Source organism: Pelobates fuscus, chromosome 5 (genome assembly GCF_036172605.1).
Source record: "Pelobates fuscus isolate aPelFus1 chromosome 5, aPelFus1.pri, whole genome shotgun sequence".
NCBI lineage: Eukaryota > Metazoa > Chordata > Amphibia > Anura > Pelobatidae > Pelobates > Pelobates fuscus.
Genome location: NC_086321.1, coordinates 325,581,617 through 325,604,702, shown reverse-complemented (window position 1 = coordinate 325,604,702; position 23,086 = coordinate 325,581,617). Strand labels below are relative to the sequence as shown.

Genomic DNA, 23,086 nt, shown 5'->3' with positions numbered 1-23,086 from the left:
TTCTGCTCACCCTCCATAATCTTGGTCTACTTTATATCCTCTAGAACAGGCTTCCTCAAACTCCGACCCTCCAGATGTTGCTGAACTACAACTCCCATGATTCTATAAATGAAATACATAGGCTGAGAATCATGGGAGTTGTAGTTCAGCAACATCTGGAAGGCTGGAGTTTGGGGAAGCCTGCTCTAGAATGTAAGCTCATTGAGCAGGGCCCTCCCACCTCCCTGTACATCCAGTTGTCTGGTTACAATTACATGTCTGTTAGTCCACCCATTGTACAGCGCTATGGAATCTAATGGCGCTATATAAATAATAAAAATTGTTCTCTCCTGGTACGCTTTCAGTGTTTCTTCTATGACACGCAAATCTATTTGTCTTCTCCTGATCTCTCTCCGTCCCTCTTGACTTGTGTCTCTGACTGCCTCTCTGCTATTTCTAACTGGATGGCTGCTCACTTCCTTAAACTTAACCTGTCCAAAACATAACTTCTGGACGTTCCTCTCTCAAGTGTTGCCACTCCCGTGTCGGACTCCCTCTGAGTTAAAGGTGCTACCATCAGCTCCATCTCACAAGCTCGCTGTCTAGGTGTTCTCTTGGACTCCAACCTCTCCTTCACCCTTCGTGTCCAGTTGATCGTCAAATCCTGCCACTTCCATCTAAAAAACATTGCATGCATCCACCTCTACTGAACGCCAGATGTAGTTACGGTGCTGGTCAATGACGCTATCCTCTCTCGCCTTGACTACTGCAATCTGATTCTCAGTGGTCTTATGTGCTCCCAACTTGCCCCACAAGTCTATAATGAATGTGGAGGCGAGGCTCATCTCTTCCTGTCCTCCTTCGCCTCCCTCCCTTTGTCAGTCCCTGCATTGGCTTCCCATAGGTTATAGGGCTCAATTTAAAATTCTGGTTCTTGCTTACAAATCTCTACATAATGCTGCTCCAACTTACCTATCCTCCCTAAAAACACAAGTATGTCCCCGTCTAGGCCCCTTTACCCCGCCAAAGACCTACATCTATCCTCTGTTTGTACGCCTAACTCTGATGCTCGCCTTCTCTAGGGCCACAACGTTCCAATGGAACTCCCTTCCCTTCTGTTAGACGTTCACTCAGTATCAAAAAAAATAAATTACTTCATTCTTCAGGAAAGCATATACATTAAAAAAAGCTTAGCCCCGTACCATGATTCCTCTCCTGCAACGGTCATATAGTGAATACTATTCTAGCAACCTACTTTTCTACCATATCCTTACCTTTTGTGTCACTATACCCAACTCCCGTTCGCATGTAAGCTCATTGAGCAAAACCCTCAACCCCTCTGTTCCTGTGTGTCAAACTCATCTGGTCACAAGTGTTTTGTTCGCCCCACCCATTGCACATCACTGCCAAATTTGTTAGTGCTTTATAAATTAATCTATGCTTCACATAAATTAGAGTCACCCATGCTGGGCTCAGGGAAGTGATACCCTCCAGGAAATCAGGCATTGCACCAGACAATGTGCATTCAGCAAAGCTTATAATTTATAAAAAATATTCAATATAAAAAGCTATAAAACCCATTATGTGTCAGATACAAAATAAACTGAAGAATTAATGAATGTGTTCATTATGAATTAGGCATTACTGCCGGCCTTCACCTCAGTTGACACAATGCAAAAGAAAAATTAAACTATCACAATGTGTTTTGTTGCAATGTGTATACACACACACCCCAAAAAAGATTAAGAACTGCACTCATTCATACGAGGAAAAAAATAAATAAAAAGACACAGGCAGATACTCCAAAGCTCAATAAGGCACATTTGTGTCGACCCTACAATGGGTCTTTGTCAAGTTTGTCAAAGACCTATTGTAGGGTCGAAACGTTGCTGGATTCACTTTGTGCCAAATTAAATTTCTCATTTTACAAAAAGTGCAGATTTTAATATAATCTGGCACTTTTAATATAGCAATCATACCTCGGTTGATCAAAACTCAAGAAGCAGGCAATTTTCCAGAGCACCTGCCTCGCAAATACTTCTTATTGAGCTGTACTGGGAAGTCTGATTGAACAGCCACAGATTATTTGGATTTTGAAAGGGCTGCACACAAGAGACATGTGGCTTAAGCAAGATGTTTTGTTTTCTTTTCCCACTATTTCCTCAGTTAACATAAATAGTTAACCTTAGAAGTTCCTCGAGACTTTAACTGTATGCCAACATAAGCTCATGAGTGGGTTTTTAAAGACGAGGAAACATCCCACTGAAGACTTGTATAAGTGCTTAAAGCACAGATAACTAAACCATGTCTTATAGTAAACAGGTGCAAACTTTAATGAATGTGAAGAGGCTATTGTGCCTTTGTATCTGGGTGTTTTTTTTTTTTGTTTTCTTAGAATGTTGCCTTCAGGCAGGTCTCATGAAGTAGAGCCAATTCACACCATTGAAGCTCTTTTATACAAAGTGCTTAGACATGATCCATTCTGATGAACCCCAAAAGTAACAGGGGTTTCAAACTCATTATCCTGACACTATAGCTTTCCCATCTAGCTGTACTATGAACTGGGAAATTCCTCAGTAGTAGCAGCGCTGTTTTAGTGTTCGACATAGTGTAGAGATAAGATTATGTTGTGTAAAACTAAAGCGGCTATAGGTTTAGCGTTCACTACAAAAAGTTTAAATCGTAGACATAAGGCATTCAACAATCAAGAATGATATACAAACATCAATCAAGGCCATGTACAACCATGCTTCTGCACAAGTCAGGATGACGGGAGCAGGACCCCAACCCTTCTTTCTGAGGAACGGAACCAGACAAGGCTGTCCCCTCTCCCCCCTCCTGTTTGTGCTGTCGCTTGAGCCACTCATGCAAGCCATGCGACGACACCCTCTGATTACAGGGATCAAAGTAGCGGGACAAGAGTTTCTCGCCTCCGCCTACGCGGATGATGTTCTGTTGACCCTCACGAATCCCACAGCATCCATGGCAGCACTCAGAGGCCTACTGACACAGTTCGGGGCCTTCTCCGGCTACAAGGCGAACTTGGATAAATCAAGTGCCCTCCCACTCGGTATGACAACAGAGGACATAACGACCATACAGGAAACTCACAATATTACAATAGTGCGTGACCATCTAAAGTACGCCTGTCTGCTGACCCCAAACATTTACACCGCTTGAACTACACCCCCCTGATTAAGACACTCATACACGACATGGACAATTGGCAAGACAAACCCATATCCTGGATAGGGCGCATCCACACAGTAAAAATGAACATCTTACCAAGAATCCTGTTTCTCTTTCAGGCACTGCCTGTCAGACTGCTCAAATCAGACCTGGCGCACCTCCAGAAAAGCAATAGGCGATTTCATATGGCACAACCGCAGGCACAGGATCTCCAGGAATATACTATTTAAACAGAAACAAAGAGGGGGGCTGGGCCTGCCACACCTCTACTCCTACTACCTAGCGGCGCAATTGGCACAGGTCGCTATGTGGCATTCTCCCCTGGAGGTTAGAAGGTGGGTAGACCTGGAGTCGCTCATGACAGGGACCAACCTCCCGCAGTATCACATGTGGGTAAGCAAAGAAGACAGGCCTATCCTGAGGACGACTTGCCCAGCCATACTGAATTCCCTAACCATATGGGACACATGTGCCCACAAATATAACTTAACATCGACACTCACCCATGACCCCTATACTGAGGAACAGGGCATTCCCCCCAGGCATAGCAGCTAGGGACTTCACTAACATAGATACAGCAGGGATTCAGAGGATCTGCCATATGTATGAACAAAAGAAACTAGTCCCCTTTGACATACTCCAACAGAGAACACACCTCACCCCAGCTGACTTCTTCCGGTATATACAGATGAGACTACGTTCAACAGACAGACGTTCGACGAGCAGCAACCACTCCCCTAACATTCTATGAAAAAATGTGTCTGAATGAATATACACGAAAAGGCTTAATTACCACAATGTATGCACACATATGCTCAGAATCAAAAGAGTGGGGACCATTGACATACACGGAGGCGTGGGAAAGAGACCTGGGAGAGGTACTAGAGGGTGAGGAATGGAGGGACATCTGGGAGGCAAACCATAAGGTATCTATAAGTGTAACACTACAGGAGCAATCCTACAAAACAATGTTCAGGTGGTACACTACCCCAGTTACACTACACCGCATGGGTCAGACACCCACTGACGACTGTTGGAGGGATTGCGGACATAAGGGTACATACTTTCACATGTGGTGGGATTGTCCCAAAGCTCAAGCATTCTGGGCTAAGATACACCAAGTAGTCAATGGGATATTCCACAAGGCACCCGACCTAAACCCATGGACATACCTCCTGAACAGACCCGTAGATAATTGGACGAGAGTTGAACAAACATTACTCCATAAAATTACACTAGCAGCTAGGAGATCGATAGCACAAACATGGTTACAAACAGACTTACCCACCACCCAGAGAGTAATAGGTACAATAAAAGAGGTACACCTAATGGATAGTCTAACGGCCAGATTGAAAGGCACCTCACCTAAATTTGACAGAGTGTGGGAACCATGGCATGACTATGTACTCCCGATCACCGCATAGCACAACACATGCCGATAAGAATAACGAACATTACCACACTGCGCTGGGACGTCGCATACGACCCACCCCATATACCCCCTTTCCCTGCTCTCACTTCTTGCCCCCTTTTTCTTCTCTCTTTACTTTTTATTCCCTTCCTAATCCCCCCGTTTCTCGGTAAACGGAGACGGGGTGAGCACGGAAGTTCTACACATACGTTCTAAAACAACGGTGCATAACCACGCAACATGAACCAAAACGTACTTTACACTCAAATCGTGTTGCAAGATAGGTACACGGTAAGGTGCGCCAGGGTGAACCCCTATATTACGGGACGAGGCAACCCTATCAGGTTACAATACATTAGGTTATATGTTATATTTTATGTTCCACGATTGCTTTTTCCAATGGTTTCACCAGCACGATGTAATGTGAATCTCTAAAAAGAAAAAATCCCCTGGTGGACAGAGACAGTGACGACATCAAGCCTCGTGTGAACTAGTTTGAAGTATCTATGTACAGTTAACATGGATGTTATTCATATATATACATATATACATATATACACATACATATATACACATACATATATATACACATATATACATATACACATACATATATATACACATATATACATATACACATATACACATATACACATATATACATATATACATATATATACATATATATATATATATATATATATATATGTTTCGTGGCTTCTGCGTAGGCCCATGCAATGTTATCATTCCTCTTTGTCCGGCAGGATGCAAAAATAAAGTACTAAAAAAAAAATAAAAAAAAATAGAATGATATACAAATATATTTTGGAATTTTTTTCATGAGGTGCACTTTAAATTGTAACTTATGTGCAAAATGTGGGAAGGGACACACATAGTTATATAAACAGTGGAACAAACTATACAAATTCTAGGTTTTGTTCACAAATTGGACTATTGCCTCTGTCCTTAAGGGGTGGGGTTAACTACCTGTGAATCTACAGCACTTTAATTGACCCTGTCAGCAGAATACTCCTAAAAAGTCTACAAAATGTTTAAAGAGAATCTTAGTCCAAAGTTGGACAATTGCCTCCATCCTTAAAGTGTTAAGCAAATGTAGCTGCAAACTATCTGGCATTTCAGTTTGATTATCTTGACCAAAAATGTGAAATTCATTGAATCAAAGTGTAGCAGAATGTAATAATGATTAGCAAAGAACTGCACACTAAACAAAAGTTTACCAATAAAGCAGTCATGTTTAAGATACTTTACCATTTTATAATAAACACAATTATATACATATTATACAATATGGCATGAATCATGAAAAAAAAATAAAGAGTTTGTTCTACAGTGGTGAATGTGAAACAAAATAAAATCCTGCTGTTCCTCAATATGCCATAAGGCGAGTTTCTGATGCCATGTCCAACCAGGGTCAATCTAGGGTACCTTAAAAGCAAAAGAAATATATAAAATAAAAAAAATAGGAAAACAGAACATTTAGTACTTTGCTTACATTTTAAGATTGTACTTTACAAACAAAACTACTTAAAGGAATTAACTCACTCAATAAAATAAAGTCTCTTGTTGCTTAAAGAAACATTAAAGTAATAAAATACTTTGTCCGTTTAAAAAAAAAAAAAAAAAAAAAAAAACACACCCCAACCCCACACACACACCCCAACCCCACACACACACCCCCCAACCCCACACACACACCCCCCAACCCCACCCCAACCCCCCCCCCCACACACACACACACACACACACACCCCAACCCCCCCCACACACACACACACCCCAACCCCCCACACACACACACACACACACACCCCCCAACCCCACACACACACACACACACACACACCCCAACCCCACACACACACACACACACACACCCCCCAACCCCACACACACACACACACACACACCCCCCAACCCCCCACACACACACACACCCCCCAACCCCCCACACACACACACACACACACACCCCAACCCCACACACACACACACACCCCAACCCCACCCCAACCCCACACACACCCCAACCCCACCCCAACCCCACACACACCCCAACCCCACACACACACACACACCCCAACCCCACACACACACACACACACCCCAACCCCACACACACACCCCAACCCCACACACACACACACACACACACCCCAACCCCACACACACACACACACACACACACCCCAACCCCACACACACCCCAACCCCACACACACACACACACACACCCCAACCCCACACACACACACCCCAACCCCACACACACACACACACACACACCCCAACCCCACACACACACACACCCCAACCCCACACACACACACACACACACACACACACACACACCCCCCAACCCCACACACACACACACACACACACACCCCAACCCCACACACACACACACACCCCCCCCAACCCCACACACACACACACACACACACACACCCCAACCCCACACACACACACACACCCCAACCCCACACACACACACACACACACACCCCCCAACCCCACACACACACACACCCCCCAACCCCACACACACACACCCCCCAACCCCACACACACACACACCCCAACCCCACACACACACACACACACACACCCCAACCCCACACACACACACACACCCCAACCCCACACACACACCCCAACCCCACACACACACCCCAACCCCACACACACACCCCAACCCCACACACACACCCCAACCCCACACACACACACACACACCCCAACCCCACACACACACACACACACCCCAACCCCACACACACACACACACACCCCAACCCCACACACACACACACACACCCCAACCCCACACACACACACACACACCCCAACCCCACACACACACACACACACCCCAACCCCACACACACACACACACACCCCAACCCCACACACACACACCCCAACCCCACACACACACACACACACCCCAACCCCACACACACACACACCCCCCAACCCCACACACACACACACCCCCCAACCCCACACACACACACACCCCAACCCCACACACACACACACACACACCCCAACCCCACACACACACACACCCCAACCCCACACACACACACACACACACACACCCCAACCACACACACACACACACACACACACACCCCAACCCCACACACACACACACACACACCCCAACCCCACACACACACACACACACACCCCAACCCCACACACACACACACACACACCCCAACCCCACACACACACACACACACACCCCAACCCCACACACACACACACACACCCCAACCCCACACACACACACACACCCCAACCCCACACACACACACACACACCCCAACCCCACACACACACACACACACACCCCAACCCCACACACACACACACACCCCAACCCCACACACACACACACACCCCAACCCCACACACACACACACACCCCAACCACACACACACACACACACACACCCCAACCCCACACACACACACACCCCAACCCCACACACACACACACACACACACACACCCCAACCCCACACACACACACACACACACACCCCAACCCCACACACACACACCCCAACCCCACACACACACACACACCCCAACCCCACACACACACACACACACCCCAACCCCACACACACACACACACCCCAACCCCACACACACACACACACCCCAACCCCACACACACACCCCAACCCCACACACACACACACACACCCCAACCCCACACACACACACCCCAACCCCACACACACACACCCCAACCCCACACACACACACCCCAACCCCACACACACACACACCCCAACCCCACACACACACACCCCAACCCCACACACACACCCCAACCCCACACACACACACCCCAACCCCACACACACACACACCCCAACCCCACACACACACACACCCCAACCCCACACACACACCCCAACCCCACACACACACACCCCAACCCCACACACCACACACCCCAACCCCACACACCACACACCCCAACCCCACACACACACACCCCAACCCCACACACCACACACACACACCCCAACCCCCCCCCCACACACACACACCCCCCAACCCCCCCCCCACACACACACACCCCAACCCCCCCCCCCCCACACACACACACACACACACACACACACCCCAACCCCCCCCCACACACACACACACACCCCAACCCCCCCCCCACACACACACACACACACACACACCCACCCCAACCCCCCCCCCACACACACACACACACACACACCCACCCCAACCCCCCCCACACACACACACACACACACACACCCCAACCCCCCCCCACACACACACACCCCAACCCCAACCCCACACACACACCCCAACCCCACACACACACACACACACACACACACCAACCCCACACACACCAACCCCACACACACACACACACCAACCCCACACACACACACACACACACACACCAACCCCACACACACACACACACACACACACCAACCCCACACACACACACACACACACACACACCAACCCCACACACACACACACACACACACACACACCAACCCCACACACACACACACACACACACACACACACACACACACCAACCCCACACACACACACACACACACACACACACCAACCCCACACACACACACACACACACACCAACCCCACACACACACACACACACACCAACCCCACACACACACACACACACACCAACCCCACACACACACACACACACACACACACACCAACCCCACACACACACACACACACACACACACCAACCCCACACACACACACACACACACACACACCAACCCCACACACACACACACACACACACCAACCCCACACACACACACACACACACCAACCCCACACACACACACACACACACCAACCCCACACACACACACACCAACCCCACACACACACACACACACACACCAACCCCACACACACACACACACCAACCCCACACACACACACACACACACACACACACACACCCCAACCCAACCCCACACACCCCAACCCCACACACCCCAACCCCACACACCCCAACCCCACACACCCCAACCCCACACACCCCAACCCCACACACCCCAACCCCACACACCCCAACCCCACACACCCCAACCCCACTGCAGTTCTGGGACAGATTCCTCACTGCTGTGTGATATTCATCCTGATGTCTGTTATCCAAGTCAGATGAAGCACTGGAGACAGTCGAGATTCAGCAATACAAAGCTTCATAGACAGAAGGAACAGATCCAGTGACTGCATATTTTACATGGTTTTATAGACAACTGATCCATAATGATTTAAATAGAGATTTCAAATTATTTATATCAAATCCACCCTAAAAACCATAGAAAGAAAAAGCTTAAACTGTTATGAGTCTATAATGATCCCTAAGAGCAATATATTTTGAGAAATAATTAGTTGAGATTCTCTTTGTTTAAACCCAGTCATTATCTTCTAGGAAAGAGGAAACAGTCATTTCTCTATAGCTGTTCTTTAGAACCTGATTTAGAAGTCCGTTGTATACTTACTTATTCCGAAAACCTGTAAGAACTATCAGAAGTTTGGTGGATAATCATGTGGAAAATAAAGATCGAATGGCAACACCCTGATTTTAAAGATGTAATTTTTTTTCCCTTTTCTTAAACACTACAAGCATGTATTCCTGACCCTATAGTGTCAATACTACCATTCAGGTGGCTTGCTCTCTTAGAAAGGGTTAAAACTTGCCTTATTTCCAGCTCTCCAAGGCTCTGCAGTTGCTGGCCCCGCCACCAATCCACACCATAATTGAAGATTTCAGCCAGTCCAATGCGGAAAAGCATATGATTGGCTGAGATCGTCAAGGTGACAGGACCAATGCCGCCCTGGCCAATCAGCATTTACTCAGATTAATTGAATCAATGCATCTCCATGAGGAAAGTTCAGTGTCTCCATGCTGCACACTGCCACAGGAAGCACTTTTAGTTACAATCAGAGGAGTGGCCACTGAAGGTGTCCCTAGATTTTAGTGTAAACACGGTTTACTGCAAAAAGTCTGCAGAGACTGACTATATTCACCAGAACAATTACATTGAGCTAAAAAACATATACATACATACATACACACACACACACACACACGGCTCTGACTCCCTATCCTGGAGTGCAAATATATCCATCCACCCATGTTTCAGTTCTCTAATGGAACGCCGATGGCACTAGGTCAGGCTGCGCCTACTCTACTCCCCAGCAGTCAGGGGAGACCTAATGTGCATGCGTGGCAATGGCCGCGCACTAGGCCTCCCCATAGGAAAGCATTCTTTAATGCTTTCAAATGGGGATTTCGGCGACACTTGAGGTCCTCACATAGCATGAGGACGTCCAGTGTCGTATAACACACTTTTCGTGTTCTAAGAATGCGGAAGTCCCTCTAGTGGCTGCCTGATAGACAGCCAATAGGAGGACAACTTAACCCTGCGAGGTAATCATTGCAGTTTATGAATACTGCAATAATTACACTGGCAGGATTATGGGTAGTGGGAGTTGGCACCAAGACCACGCCAATAGGCAGTAGTGGTCTGGGTGTCTGGAGGGTCCCTTTAAATATAGGGAAGCTAGTAAATGATGAAATGCTGAATGGATAGTTGCCAATATGAACTTCTCATCCATGTACTTTTTTTAGGTCCAAAATAAAAAATTAAAAAATAAATAAAAAATAAAATAAAGCTACTTTTATAGGCTCCTCGATATTGTCCTTCAGAACATTTTCTATGACATTTTTGATGAGGTGTGCAAAAAAAAAAAAAAAAAAACTGTGTAAAGAGCTTATCTTATTTCTGTAGAATGAATTATTGAAGGCAAGATTTCAGAGTAAGATGGTCGCATTCTATTTTTTGCAAATAGAGGTAGTCTTCCTTCCTCCTACCGGTCTGGTGTCAATTTTCCTGCGTGGCTAGCCTTAGTGCTTTTTCTTTGATTTTTGTCTTGAAGTTTATGCCCTTTAATGAAGCCAGAATATCTCCTTTGAATTAAAAATTCCTACCAACTACATCCAGAGAAGAATTCGATGTTCCAATAAAGCTTCTTGTCCTGAGGGAAGACATGCTTTCCTTCTGCCGTTGCCTTTAATACATTATGTAAAAAGGATCATAAAATGCAGCCCTGTTAAAAGAGCATATACCACAGTGCATATTTGGAAGAAGCATCTGCTGATCATTCTTTTCACTGCACTGCTCTTCCCACCAAGGCAAATATCACGATTCTTGTTGATAAACACTTTCACTAGTGTCGTCACAGAGGCATTCAGAAGCCATTTTGAAATATAGATTATCAGGATCTTCATCAGAATAATTCTCAAATGCCTTTTCTAGCAAGATTTGAGCTCTTATTACAGAAAAACCTGTGAAAAATGCAGCAGATACTTAAAAGTATCTTAAATGAATATTCTTAAATGAATATTATAGTCATCCAGACTACATATCAATGAAGTCGCGCTGGAAAGAGGCAAGTATATCTTTACATTTGTAGCTTTTTTTGTACTGCGAGGAGGGGCGAAACCTGTAGGAACAGGAAAAGTATTGTCCATGGACCACAAACACCCACGGGCATGCGTTCCACTCCGGGTAGCCAGTCTGCAAGCTCCTTCTCTTGTTCCAGCCCCGGCAGAAGTGAGGGGGGAGATCCGTGGAAAGCACGCCATTTCTGCAATTCCAGTGTGTGTTTTAAAGAGGCTCTGCAGCCATTAAAGAGCCACCATATTCTGCCAGATTAACAATTAGAGGGCCTCCCAGCAAGCACTAAACCTTGACTACCACTGCCCTAGTCTGCGCCCCATGCAGACTCAGCTCACATTGAGACATTTCTTTCTAGACCTATTCCCCGGAAGGACAGACAAATTTGGGCTTCCTCTGGTTGGTACAGTTCTTATACCCAATAGGGGAATCAGTTTTGGGGTAGTTCTTATATATTCAAAATTTTAGACAAAAGATGCCTGTCCTGGACAGATAATGCAAGGAAAATCTTTGCAATAGTATTGCCAGTAACCGTATGGGAAAGGAGGGGGGAAATTAATTATTTAGCCTTGCACTGCAGAGAGCACAAGGAGGAAGAATTTGCCAAGTGGGTAACTGAATCCCCAATATTTTAAGTCAGGTGTTTAAAAAAATATTGAAAAGAAAACCCTATTCCCCATTACATTCTGTAAGGTTTGAAGTTGCAATTTAGTGAATTAATGAGTCTGCTGGGTCTTATACAAGATAATACACACGCCTTATAAATTCGATTTGGTTAAACTTTCCATCACAAAACTGTAACATGGGACATTTTCTTAGCTTCCAAAAATCTTAATGTTATGATAAAGAAATTATTTATATAAAAAAAAAAAAAAAACTATGCACTTACCTTCCAGAAAAGCAAACTCGTCAATCGCATCTATTGCATTATCTGCAAAGAGAAATAAGTACTGTATAGTTTACAGTTTCAATTGACATCTTTCAGCAACTTACTAGTCTGTAAAAGTTAGACACTGTTAAAGCCTTTGTTGCAGATTAACATTTTGTCATCATTTGCAACACTTCTGAAATGCGGAGGAAAAGTGAAAATAAAGTCAGCTAACAGAGTCAACATTTCCTCCTCTGGTTAGCTTGTGGAGATTATACACCCAAATTGAAAATAGAGCTGGCACTTTCAAATGATGGGTGTTTCCAACTCAAAAATCTCAAAAGGTAAAAGTAGAACATACCGCTACCATTGAACTAGAAAGATGCATGTACAGTTTACTGTAATAGTCTAGACAGAGTTTTCTAGTTTTTTTCTATTTAAAGCAGCACTGCCCCCCTACATAACTTTGACACAAGGCAGAGTCTAAGTGTCAACCCCTTCAGCTGTCATCAGTAACGGTTGCAGGGAATTGGCCGAGTCTATGGAGGATCCTGCAGTGACATCAGCGATGAGGAGGACCACACCGGACCAAGATGGTGATGACTGCTAGGGACAGGTTTAGGTAAATAAACTCACATTTACTTGGCCACCAGCAGCGACAACCATCAGGGACTTTGTGAATTCAGCAAAGTATCCAAACTGTGACAGTGCCGCTTTAATAAGGAAATTGTTGTACAGACCACAATTTCAGCTTACCTAGATCTTTGCGCTGTAGGGTTTTCCTCTTTCCACGTTGAGCATATATAAAAGCATCCTTGGCAATAGTTTCAATGAATAATTCCTGTTACAGAAAGAGAAAGGCAATTAGAGCCAGGAAAATGCCTTCTCTCTACTAGTCAAAAAATAAAAAGCCTTCCAAAAGGAAGCCACTGATAATGATGTCATTATTAGTGCAGGTTTAACACATCATACAGCCAGCATCTCGGAGTGCTGAGTTTCACCTAGAACTATTGATGGGAGATTTTACATAAGCCAAGATACCATTAAAATATTTTTTACTCTACATCTCGTTTGAAAATCTACACTAAGACACCTGACTATTTCGCTCTGTTCCCATGTAGTTCTGCAAACCTTGATGGCAGATGCAGGTTTTTCTACAAATGTAAGGAACAAATATATAAAGGGTTTGTTACAGTTATAGCCCAGCCAGTCTTCAAAATGATTTGGGTCAAATATTTGTGATTTTGTGTGCAGCTTCTCAGCTCCGGTCACCTCATACTGATTTAAGTTAGGTTCCCCAGAAAATCCTTAGAATTGCTGTAGATACATTTTTACACAAAACACAGATAGCCATTTAATAATGGGCTGGGCAAAAAAACTCCAGTTTTTATTTTTACGCATGCCTACAATATAAATATCACCATGACAAGTTCCAAGCACGAATAGAACGTTCCAAAACTAAAGTACACATTCATTTTATTATTTTATAAGTGCTGCACTTAGCTGTCACTGGGGTGAAGGGGGGGGGGGGAGTCTGCACCCACTTCTTTTAACATAAGGAAACCCCCATCCAGGGCATACTGAGCTAAGGCATTATATTACATGGTTATTCAATAATAAAATTATTGATCCATAAACAGCTTGCTATATAGAGGATCTGCCTGCAGTGTATACTGTCCAGGAGACTCCAGACCCCACACCCAGTAATACATTAATAAATGGCTCCCTCTCACCGTGGCTTTACTGATGATAAGCACAGACTCCTGGGTGGCTAGTGACACGTCTGGATCAGATTTCATCAGAGCTTTCACCCGGGCCAGGGGCAGCCGGGACTGTTTCTGTGGCTTTTCGGGAGGAGTAGGAGGAGGCGCCGCCGCTGTGTTTCCATTGTCTACCTCGGCCTGGCTGCCATCCGCTTCGGGCGGAGGAGACTCCTGTACAGGGACGGCAGCAACAGCCGCCTCCATGCTAAGCAGCTGGGATACAGGAGCTGGAAAAGGCGGGAAAATGTGTCGCCGCTGTAAGAGCCAATAAAACGCGAAGGGGCGTGGGGCAAAAACGCTAAACGCCCAGTCAGAAGATCAGCTGACTGTGAGGCAGGGAGGGGTGGAGCTAGAAGGCTTCTGGAGAGGGTTGGAGATCAGCAGACACGCCTACCTCTATAAGAGGGACTATGGCTGTTACAGTGGAGGGTGGATGGCCATATTTTATAATAGATTGCCATGGTTTGCTGGAGTATGACAGAAAATAAAGTGTATATAAAATATATCTATATATGTGTATATATTTTTTATTGGCATTTATATAGCATCAACTTAATCAACGTGCTTTACAATATAAATGAAAGGGGGAAATTTAACAATACATGAGACAATTACAAATTGTTACAGGAATGTGTTTATTTGACGTGGAAATATGTTGACTGAAAAATTGATCCTAATTTGGGCCGATGGGGTGGGTGTTTGTTTTTATCCCCGAACACCATGCCGAAATGTAGGCGAATCACGAACCAAACGAAGAGCCCAATGGAATGAAGCCCACGGAACAGTGAAGCAGGGGAGTGGGCCTTGACAAGGCCAGGGAGTGGGCAGGTGGAAAGGATTGAGGGGTGGGTTTAGGGCAGGGCAAAGTGGGGGAGGAGTAAAAGGCAGTTTAAATAGCGGCCATCTTAAGAGAGGGGCCAGTTTAATCAGAATTTCACTAACCTGTTACTTGTGACTGGTCAGCGAAGTTCTTTTCTTTTTCTCGTTCTGCAGGTCATGGCGTCGCTGGAGGAGATCCTGGTCGGAGTCCGGGCAGCGGTACGAGACAGGGGACTGGCTTGGCTCCATGAACAACTCAGTGCAGCTGCCACCCATGCGGAGGGACCAGAGAGGAGACCGGCGCGGAGGACGAGACCGCCTCAGAGGTTGAGCCCGGGAGTGGCTCCTGCAGCTCGGCGGCGGAGGAGCCTTTCTGCGGTCGGCGGGTCGGCCTCTGGATCCGGAAGTGCGGCGGAGACGGGAGTGCGGCAGGTGCCGTCTGGCAGGCTTGCCGGGCAGGCGACGACGGTCGCAAAACGGAGGCCGCGAGGTCAGAGGGCGCCCCGCGCAATGGCGGCCGGCAGGACGGCGGGAGGAGGAGCGGCTTCCACAACAGCCAGGAATGCGGTCGCAGAAGTCATCGCCCACGTGGTCGGTGGGCAGGGGGAGAAACATCCCGGTGAGTCAGCCACCAGGGGTGCCACTGAGGGACGGGGGGGAATGCTACAGCTGGCCCCACTGCACAGGCGGTCCCACAGGCAGACAGGGGGGACCAGGTCAGCAGGGAGCCCAGTGAGACGTCCGAAAGGAGGGCCAGTGCAGGGAGCAATGGAAGAATAAGGGAGTGCAGCAGGGACGGCCAAACAGCTCGGGATATCTGGAGCTAAGGATGCTGCAAACTGCCAGACACCAGAGGTCGGGGCAAGGTCAGACAAGGCGGCCAGAGGGAGGCCAGGCACTGCAGTTCTCAGAGAGCCACTGGGGTCAGCTTGGTCCAGAGAGGTCAGGAGTGGCAGTGGAGGGCGGGAGGGGAAGTCGGGTGGCAAGGAGGAGCGGAGCTCGGGAGGCCAGAGAGGAGCGTAGGGAGGAAGGGCGGGTAGGGAGCCATTCGAACAGACTACCCAGGTTGTCTTCTCCTTACAGGTCACGGAGTAACACACCTGCGGTCCCGAGGCGGGACCAGACGGGCAGGAGTCGGCGACTATTGGATGCTCCAGTGCCTGGCAAGGCGGACGAAGGGACAGCAACCCCGCGGCCTGTGGCGGCCGGGGGCATCAGCGGTGAGTCCTCAACTACACCACACTCTGGGACATTCATACATTGTCTAAAATCATTCATAGACTCATGTTCGGGGGAAGGGGAATTACTTAGGTTCAATAAGGGCTCGATGCAGGGGCAAAGTTAACAGGGCTATGGCGAGCTTCATTCGGCGTTTGGGTGGCGTCGTGGTACGCCACTGGGAACTGGAGGGAATGTTGCCTGGTTATTTTAGAAGAGACGGGGTGCATTTGTCCGATGTAGGGTGTGATTTACTCAATCTTGGTTTTCAAGAAGGGATTAGCCTGGCCCTGTTTCAGGGTGGTGGGGGGCGCACATGTCCTTAAGGGATCAAGTCATGTGCTATGGCAGAACAGGGCGTGTTAAAGTCAGGATTTGGCTGGAATTGGAAATGGACAGGCCAAGGCCTAGGCTGGAGTAGGCCAGATGGAAGTGAGTGTTGGTAGGTTCAAGCTCTTCGGTGGCTACGAACCTACAGTTAACAGTATGGTTATGGGGCCTCTCTGGTAGGCCGTGTGTTACAAGTTAAATGTTATTTGAATGTTAATAATTGTTCAAGCGATAGGGTCATTGTCAAGGGTATTGTGCGGGGGGATAGTAATATAATGTCAGTTGGACAATGACCCTAAATGTTAATTTATTTATATTTTAATAATTAATAAAGCTGTGGACGTTGTACTCCAACAGGATAAACGGTGTCAGTGTTTTATTTAAGGTAAAGCTAAGGTAGCACCTGCCGAATAACGACGGTGCATATGTCATGTGTATATCTGATAATAAATATGTATGAATAATTGTTAAATAAATATGTGAAGGGGGGCGGGGCCTGACAGCCAACATGGCCGGACGTGTCTCCTGAGAGCTCCTGCATCAGCGAGTGAACAACAGCGAATCCTGCAAAACCTACCCATGTTAGCGGTACACAAAGCCCCACAAACGGAGCAGGACTGCATGGGGAGCATACTGATACCCGTCATGTACCATGGCAAACAAAGGGCACACGGACCGGCCACGCGGCCTACCTACGAGCGGAGACTGAGGCCTGGGGGAGACGGCCGACCCCCTGGCGCGATTCCCGACAAACGAGCGCTGACTACAGCCCTGCTACCCCCCCCTCCGGACCAGTGGGGGATATCCCCGCTGGGGACGGTTACCCCCACAAAGTGTTTCAAGCCATGAAGGCAGCAGCTGCATGGATTCGGCCATCTACACGGCGGTGCCGGAGCAGCAACGCAACATGGGCCTCCAGGCTGACCTCCAGCCAGAGATGGAGCCGGGAGACAAAGTGGCGGGAAGCGGAGAAAAAAACATCAAATCCTGTTACACAGTCTCGCACCAAACCAGGACCACCAAGCCCACTCACCACTCAGCAGCGACGGAAAGCGTCCACCAGCGACAGGCGTCCCCACAGATGGTGTTCCGAGCACTCCAGACTCAAGCCAGCGACAGACATTGGCGGAAAGCCTCCACGAAAGGAAGGGAGGACAGCGTCCTAAAACGGCAGTTATCCCACCGTTGTCCTCAGGGTGACCGCCAAGCCCCCATCGCAGACCGACCGGAGCGGGTCGCGAAGAGACTAAACACAGGAATCGGCTGAGTGCTGATAAGGGGCCATCAAGCTGCATCTGCCTGAACATGGGACTTAAAGAGAGCTTAGCGGCTGCTAGCTCCATATTACGGGACATTTGTAAGCCAGCCAGATGAAGTACTTAAAATAGTCATAACCATATGTATGATCCGTAATCCATAGACTACCTATGCTTAGACTAGTCTAGCTCTCAGCGAATGTTATACTCTTATGTTCCTCTTTATTTTTAATTGTATTTTTCTTACATTTTCTGACGTTAGTGCATTCATACTAAATAAGCTACTTAAAAGCTAGGCTCCACGAGCTATGTTTAATCTTTTAGTCAAGCAGACCTAACACAAGACTCACTATCCCCAGACTAGCTGGGATACAAGCGAGATTTAACCTATTGGTGCCCTTGCTGTCCGTAACCTATACTCTGTAACATATATGTGTATTTCAAGTTTTGCAATGTCATTCTACGTTGCTGATTGTTATAATACAGCTAGGCACTTACAACGCAACTAATAGAACGTTTTACTAGATATCAAGCAAACTACCAGAGTATTATAAGCATATTTTAAGCAACATCAAGCATAATACGCGTTGAAACGCGATCTTTTACTTTATTTGCTGTCTCGTATATGGCATTTCATACTGTTAATATAACTAATACGACCTTAATTTTTACTCATTAGCTATGTGCCCCAGTTTTGCATAATCTACTGTCACCCTCTAACTATATATCAGGATGGGCACTACTGCTAACAGTAACACGTTTTTGTTAACACTAAAAAAGAAAAAATGAAGCATCCTTTATCAGGAAATGTAACTGTTTAAGCTACCGCTGTATTCACCCTGTAATGTACCAGATATTGAATTCCCCTCTCTCTATTTTGTACCCAATCTGATATGCTTCAATAAAAGAAAGATTGACAAAAAAATAAATAAATAAATAAATAAATATGTGAAAAAACAAATAGTGAAACACTTTTGAAGATAAATAATGCAATGATGATGTAGTGTATTGCAAGAACATGGAAAAGAGGGTGGGAATTGTGTAATAGAAGAGAGAAATGATAAAACTCTAACTCCTCTAGCATGTAAGCTCATTGAGCAGGGCCTCAAACCCTCTGTTCCTGTGTGTCCAACTTGTCTGGTTACAACTACATGTCTGTTCGTCCACCCATGGTAAAGCACTGCAGAATTTGATGGCGCTATATAAATAATAATAATAATATTATTATTATTATTGTGACCAATGGTCACAATTCCTAGCACGTTAGGTGAGATCAGTCTTTCCAACATAATGTTGTCCATATGGACAATTGATCAAATACATTATGAATTTCATGGTACACAACATATAGTGTGTGAGATCAATACTTTTGCCTGAATTGGACTGTGAAAATGTCCTGACTGTGAGCACATGGCTGCATGTACCACAGCGGGTCCATTTAAAAATAAGGTACTAACTCACACCTATAAAGCACTGAACAACTCTAGCCCCTCTTATATCTCCTCACAGATCTATAGGTATGTCCCTTCTCGGTCTCTCCGCTCTGCCCGTGACCACCTCCTGTCCGTTATCCGCACTCGTACGGCCAACTCGCGCTTGCAGGACTTCTCGTGGGCGGCTCCCTTCCTATGGAATAGCCTGCCTACCGCCATCAGACTCTCCCCTAGTCTTGCATCTTTTAAGAAGTGCCTTAAAACCCATCTCTTGAGGAAAGCTTATGGCCTCCAAGACTAACCCCTACCTCACATACCTGTCTCTTGCCCTCTCCTAAAGGGCAGCCCACCTTATCCTGTCCTAATGTGTTTTACACCCCACCTCCTATAGAATGTAAGCTCGATTGAGCAGGGTCCTCTTCAACCTATTGTTCCTATAAGTTTATTTGTAATTGTCCTATTTATAGTTAAATCCGCTCTCATAATATTGTAAAGCGCAACGGAATCTGTTGGCGCTATATAAATGGCAATAATAATAATAATAATAATAACGTGTGTCACACCGTAATCAGAAGTGCCACCCATAATGTAAGTTTAAAAAAAAAAAAAAAACTATTACATTCTGTGAGCTTTGACGTCAGTGTTTAAAGAGATGCTATAGTGCCAGGAATACAAAACTGTATTCCTGGCACTCAGGGGCGGGCTGGGAAGGGGGGCAGGGAGGCAATTGCCCCCCAGGCCGCCCTAAACCCAGGGCTGCCCACACCCAGCAAAAAAAAGGAAAAATCTGAATCCCCTGCTTCTGGCTGAGGAGTCAGATTTTTTAACTTCCCTCACTCTCCCTGCAGTCTGCAGTCAGTGGAGTCGGCCGGCCTCTCCTTATGATGTCAGGAGGAGGGGGCGTGGCTTTCACTGCTCTTCTCACAGGACCGCTGGGGAGTCTGGGAGAAGAGCAGAGGAAGTCACACCCTCCCTCCTGACATCATCAGGAGAGGACGACTTCACTGGCTGCTGCTGGTTGCTGCTACTGTTGGCTGCTGTCCACCCCTCCCTGGCCTAAGGTAAGACTCAGGGAGGGGGGAAATACACTTTAGTGTTTTTTTTATTCCCCTCCTCAGCCCCTGCCCCCTCCTCAGCCGCTGCCCCCTCCTCAGCCCCTGTCCCATCCTCAGCCCCTGCCCCCTCCTCAGCCCCTGCCCCCTCCTCAGCCCCTGTCCCATCCTCAGCCCCTGCCCCCTCCTCAGCCCCTGCCCCCTCCTCAGCCCCTGTCCCCTCCTCAGCCCCTGTCCCCTCCTCAGCCCCTGTCCCATCCTCAGCCCCTGTCCCATCCTCAGCCCCTGTCCTCTCCTCAGCCCCTGCCCCCTCCTCAGCCCCTGCCCCCTCCTCTGCCCCTTCCCCCTCCTCAGCCCCTGTCCCATCCTCAGCCCCTGTCCCATCCTCAGCCCCTGTCCCATCCTCAGTCCCTGTCCCATCCTCAGCCCCTGTCCCCTCCTCAGCCCCTGTCCCCTCCTCAGCCCCTGTCCCCCCTCCTCAGCCCCTGTCCCCCCTCCTCAGCCCATGTCCCCCCTCCTCAGCCCCTGTACCCTCTCCTCAGCCCCTGTACCCTTTCCTCAGCCCCTGTACCCTCTCCTCAGCCCCTGTACCCTCTCCTCAGCCCCTGTACCCTCTCCTCAGCCCCTGTACCCTCTCCTCAGCCCCTGTACCCTCTCCTCAGCCCCTGTACCCTCTCCTCAGCCCCTGTACCCTCTCCTCAGCCCCTGTACCCTCTCCTCAGCCCCTGTCCACACCTCAGCCCCTGTCCACACCTCAGCCCCTGTCCACACCTCAGCCCCTGTCCACACCTCCCCTTCGTCAGCCCCTGTCCCCTTAGTCAGCTCCTACCTCAGCCCCTGTCCCCTTAGTCAGCCCCTGTCCCCTTGGTCAGCCCCTGTCCCCTTGGTCAGCCCCTGCCCCACCCTTTCCCTGCTCCTTTCCCCCCGCTCAGCTCCTGCCCCCTTCCTCAGCCCCATGCCCCCCACCACAGCCCCATAACATCCCCACTACAGCTCCTCTCCCCCAATTGCAACCTATATTACCCACACCACAGCCCCTTTCCCCAAATTGTAGCCATCAACTTGCTTCAGCCCCTATCCCCCCGTACATTTCCTAAACCCCCAATTACAGCTTATACCCTCCACTACCACCCCCTGTCCCCCACTACAGCCCTGTCCCCCACTACAGCCCTGTCCCCTTACTCAGCCCCTGTCCACTGGTTTTAAAAGTGTAAAGTTTGGGTGTGTGTGTATGAGTATGTCTGTGTGTATGAGTATGGCTGTGTGTATGAGTATGGCTGTGTGTATGAGTATGGCTGTGTGTATGAGTATGGCTGTGTGTATGAGTATGGCTGTGTGTGTCAGTATGGCTGTGTGTGTCAGTATGGCTGTGTGTGTGTGCGCATCAGTATGGCTGTGTTTGTGTGCGCATCAGTATGGCTGTGTGTGTGTGCGCATCAGTATGGCTGTGTGTGTGTGCGCATCAGTATGGCTGTCTGTGTGTGCGCATCAGTATGTCGGTCTGTGTGTGCGCATCAGTATGTCTGTCTGTGTGTGCGCATCAGTATGTCTGTCTGTGTGTGCGCATCAGTATGTCTGTCTGTGTGTGCGCATCAGTATGTCTGTCTGTGTGTGTGCCAGTATGTCTGTCTGTGTGTGTGCCAGTATGTCTATGTGTGTGCCAGTATGTCTATGTGTGTGCGCCAGTATGTCTATGTGTGTGCCAGTATGTCTATGTGTGTGTGCCAGTATGTCTATGTGTGTGCGCCAGTATGTCTGTCTGTGTGCCAGTATGTCTGTCTGTGTGTGTGTCAGTATGTCTGTAACAGTGTGTCTTTCTGTGTGTGTCTGTGTGCGTACCAGTATGTATCTCTATGTGTGTGTCAGTATGTCTGTGTGCAAGTATGTCTGTCTGTCTGAGTCAGTATGCATGCAACAATGTGTCTTTCTGTGTGTGTCTGTGTGCCTGTCAGTGAGTGTGTGTTTTTTTAGTGTGTGCCAAATCAGCAAGTGTGTGTGCCTGTCAATGATTGTCTGTTTAGGTGACTGCTTTCCCCCCTCCCCCCCCCACACACACACTTTCAATCACATGGGAAATGTGTTTTTACTCTCCTCTTGGTGCAATGGGCCACTTGACCGGATTTGCCCCCCAGGCCTAAGGCTGCCAGCCCTCCCCTGCTGGCACTATTGCTCCCCTTGCCTCCCGCTTCCCTCGCACCCCCTCACAGTAAAAAAAAAGGTTAAA

The 23,086-nt window shown here is 47.7% G+C and overlaps 1 protein-coding gene across 1 annotated transcript; it reads right to left on the bottom strand.

Annotated features, from left to right (window-relative positions):
- Nucleotides 1–5,833: 5,833 nt before the first annotated feature.
- On the bottom strand, nucleotides 5,834–15,036 carry POLE4 (DNA polymerase epsilon 4, accessory subunit). Its single transcript, XM_063453240.1, has 4 exons — nucleotides 14,725–15,036; nucleotides 13,748–13,832; nucleotides 13,013–13,054; nucleotides 5,834–6,025 (listed from the first exon to the last, which is right to left on the bottom strand). Exons 1-4 carry the CDS (start codon nucleotides 14,956–14,958, stop codon nucleotides 6,012–6,014), a joined length of 375 nt encoding a protein of 124 aa, XP_063309310.1. The 5' UTR covers nucleotides 14,959–15,036; the 3' UTR covers nucleotides 5,834–6,011.
- Between the last annotated feature and the right edge of the window lie 8,050 nt (nucleotides 15,037–23,086).

Excerpts from the sequence above, each read along its gene's own strand:
- POLE4 (XM_063453240.1), bottom strand. The coding sequence starts at position 14,958 with ATGGAGGCGGCTGTTGCTGCCGTCCCTGTACAGGAGTCTCCTCCGCCC. Across the intron at positions 13,833-14,724 it reads TTATCATCAGTAAAGCCACG|GAATTATTCATTGAAACTAT; the intron begins GTGAGAGGGAGC and ends TTTCTGTAACAG. Across the intron at positions 13,055-13,747 it reads CCTACAGCGCAAAGATCTAG|ATAATGCAATAGATGCGATT; the intron begins GTAAGCTGAAAT and ends TTCTCTTTGCAG.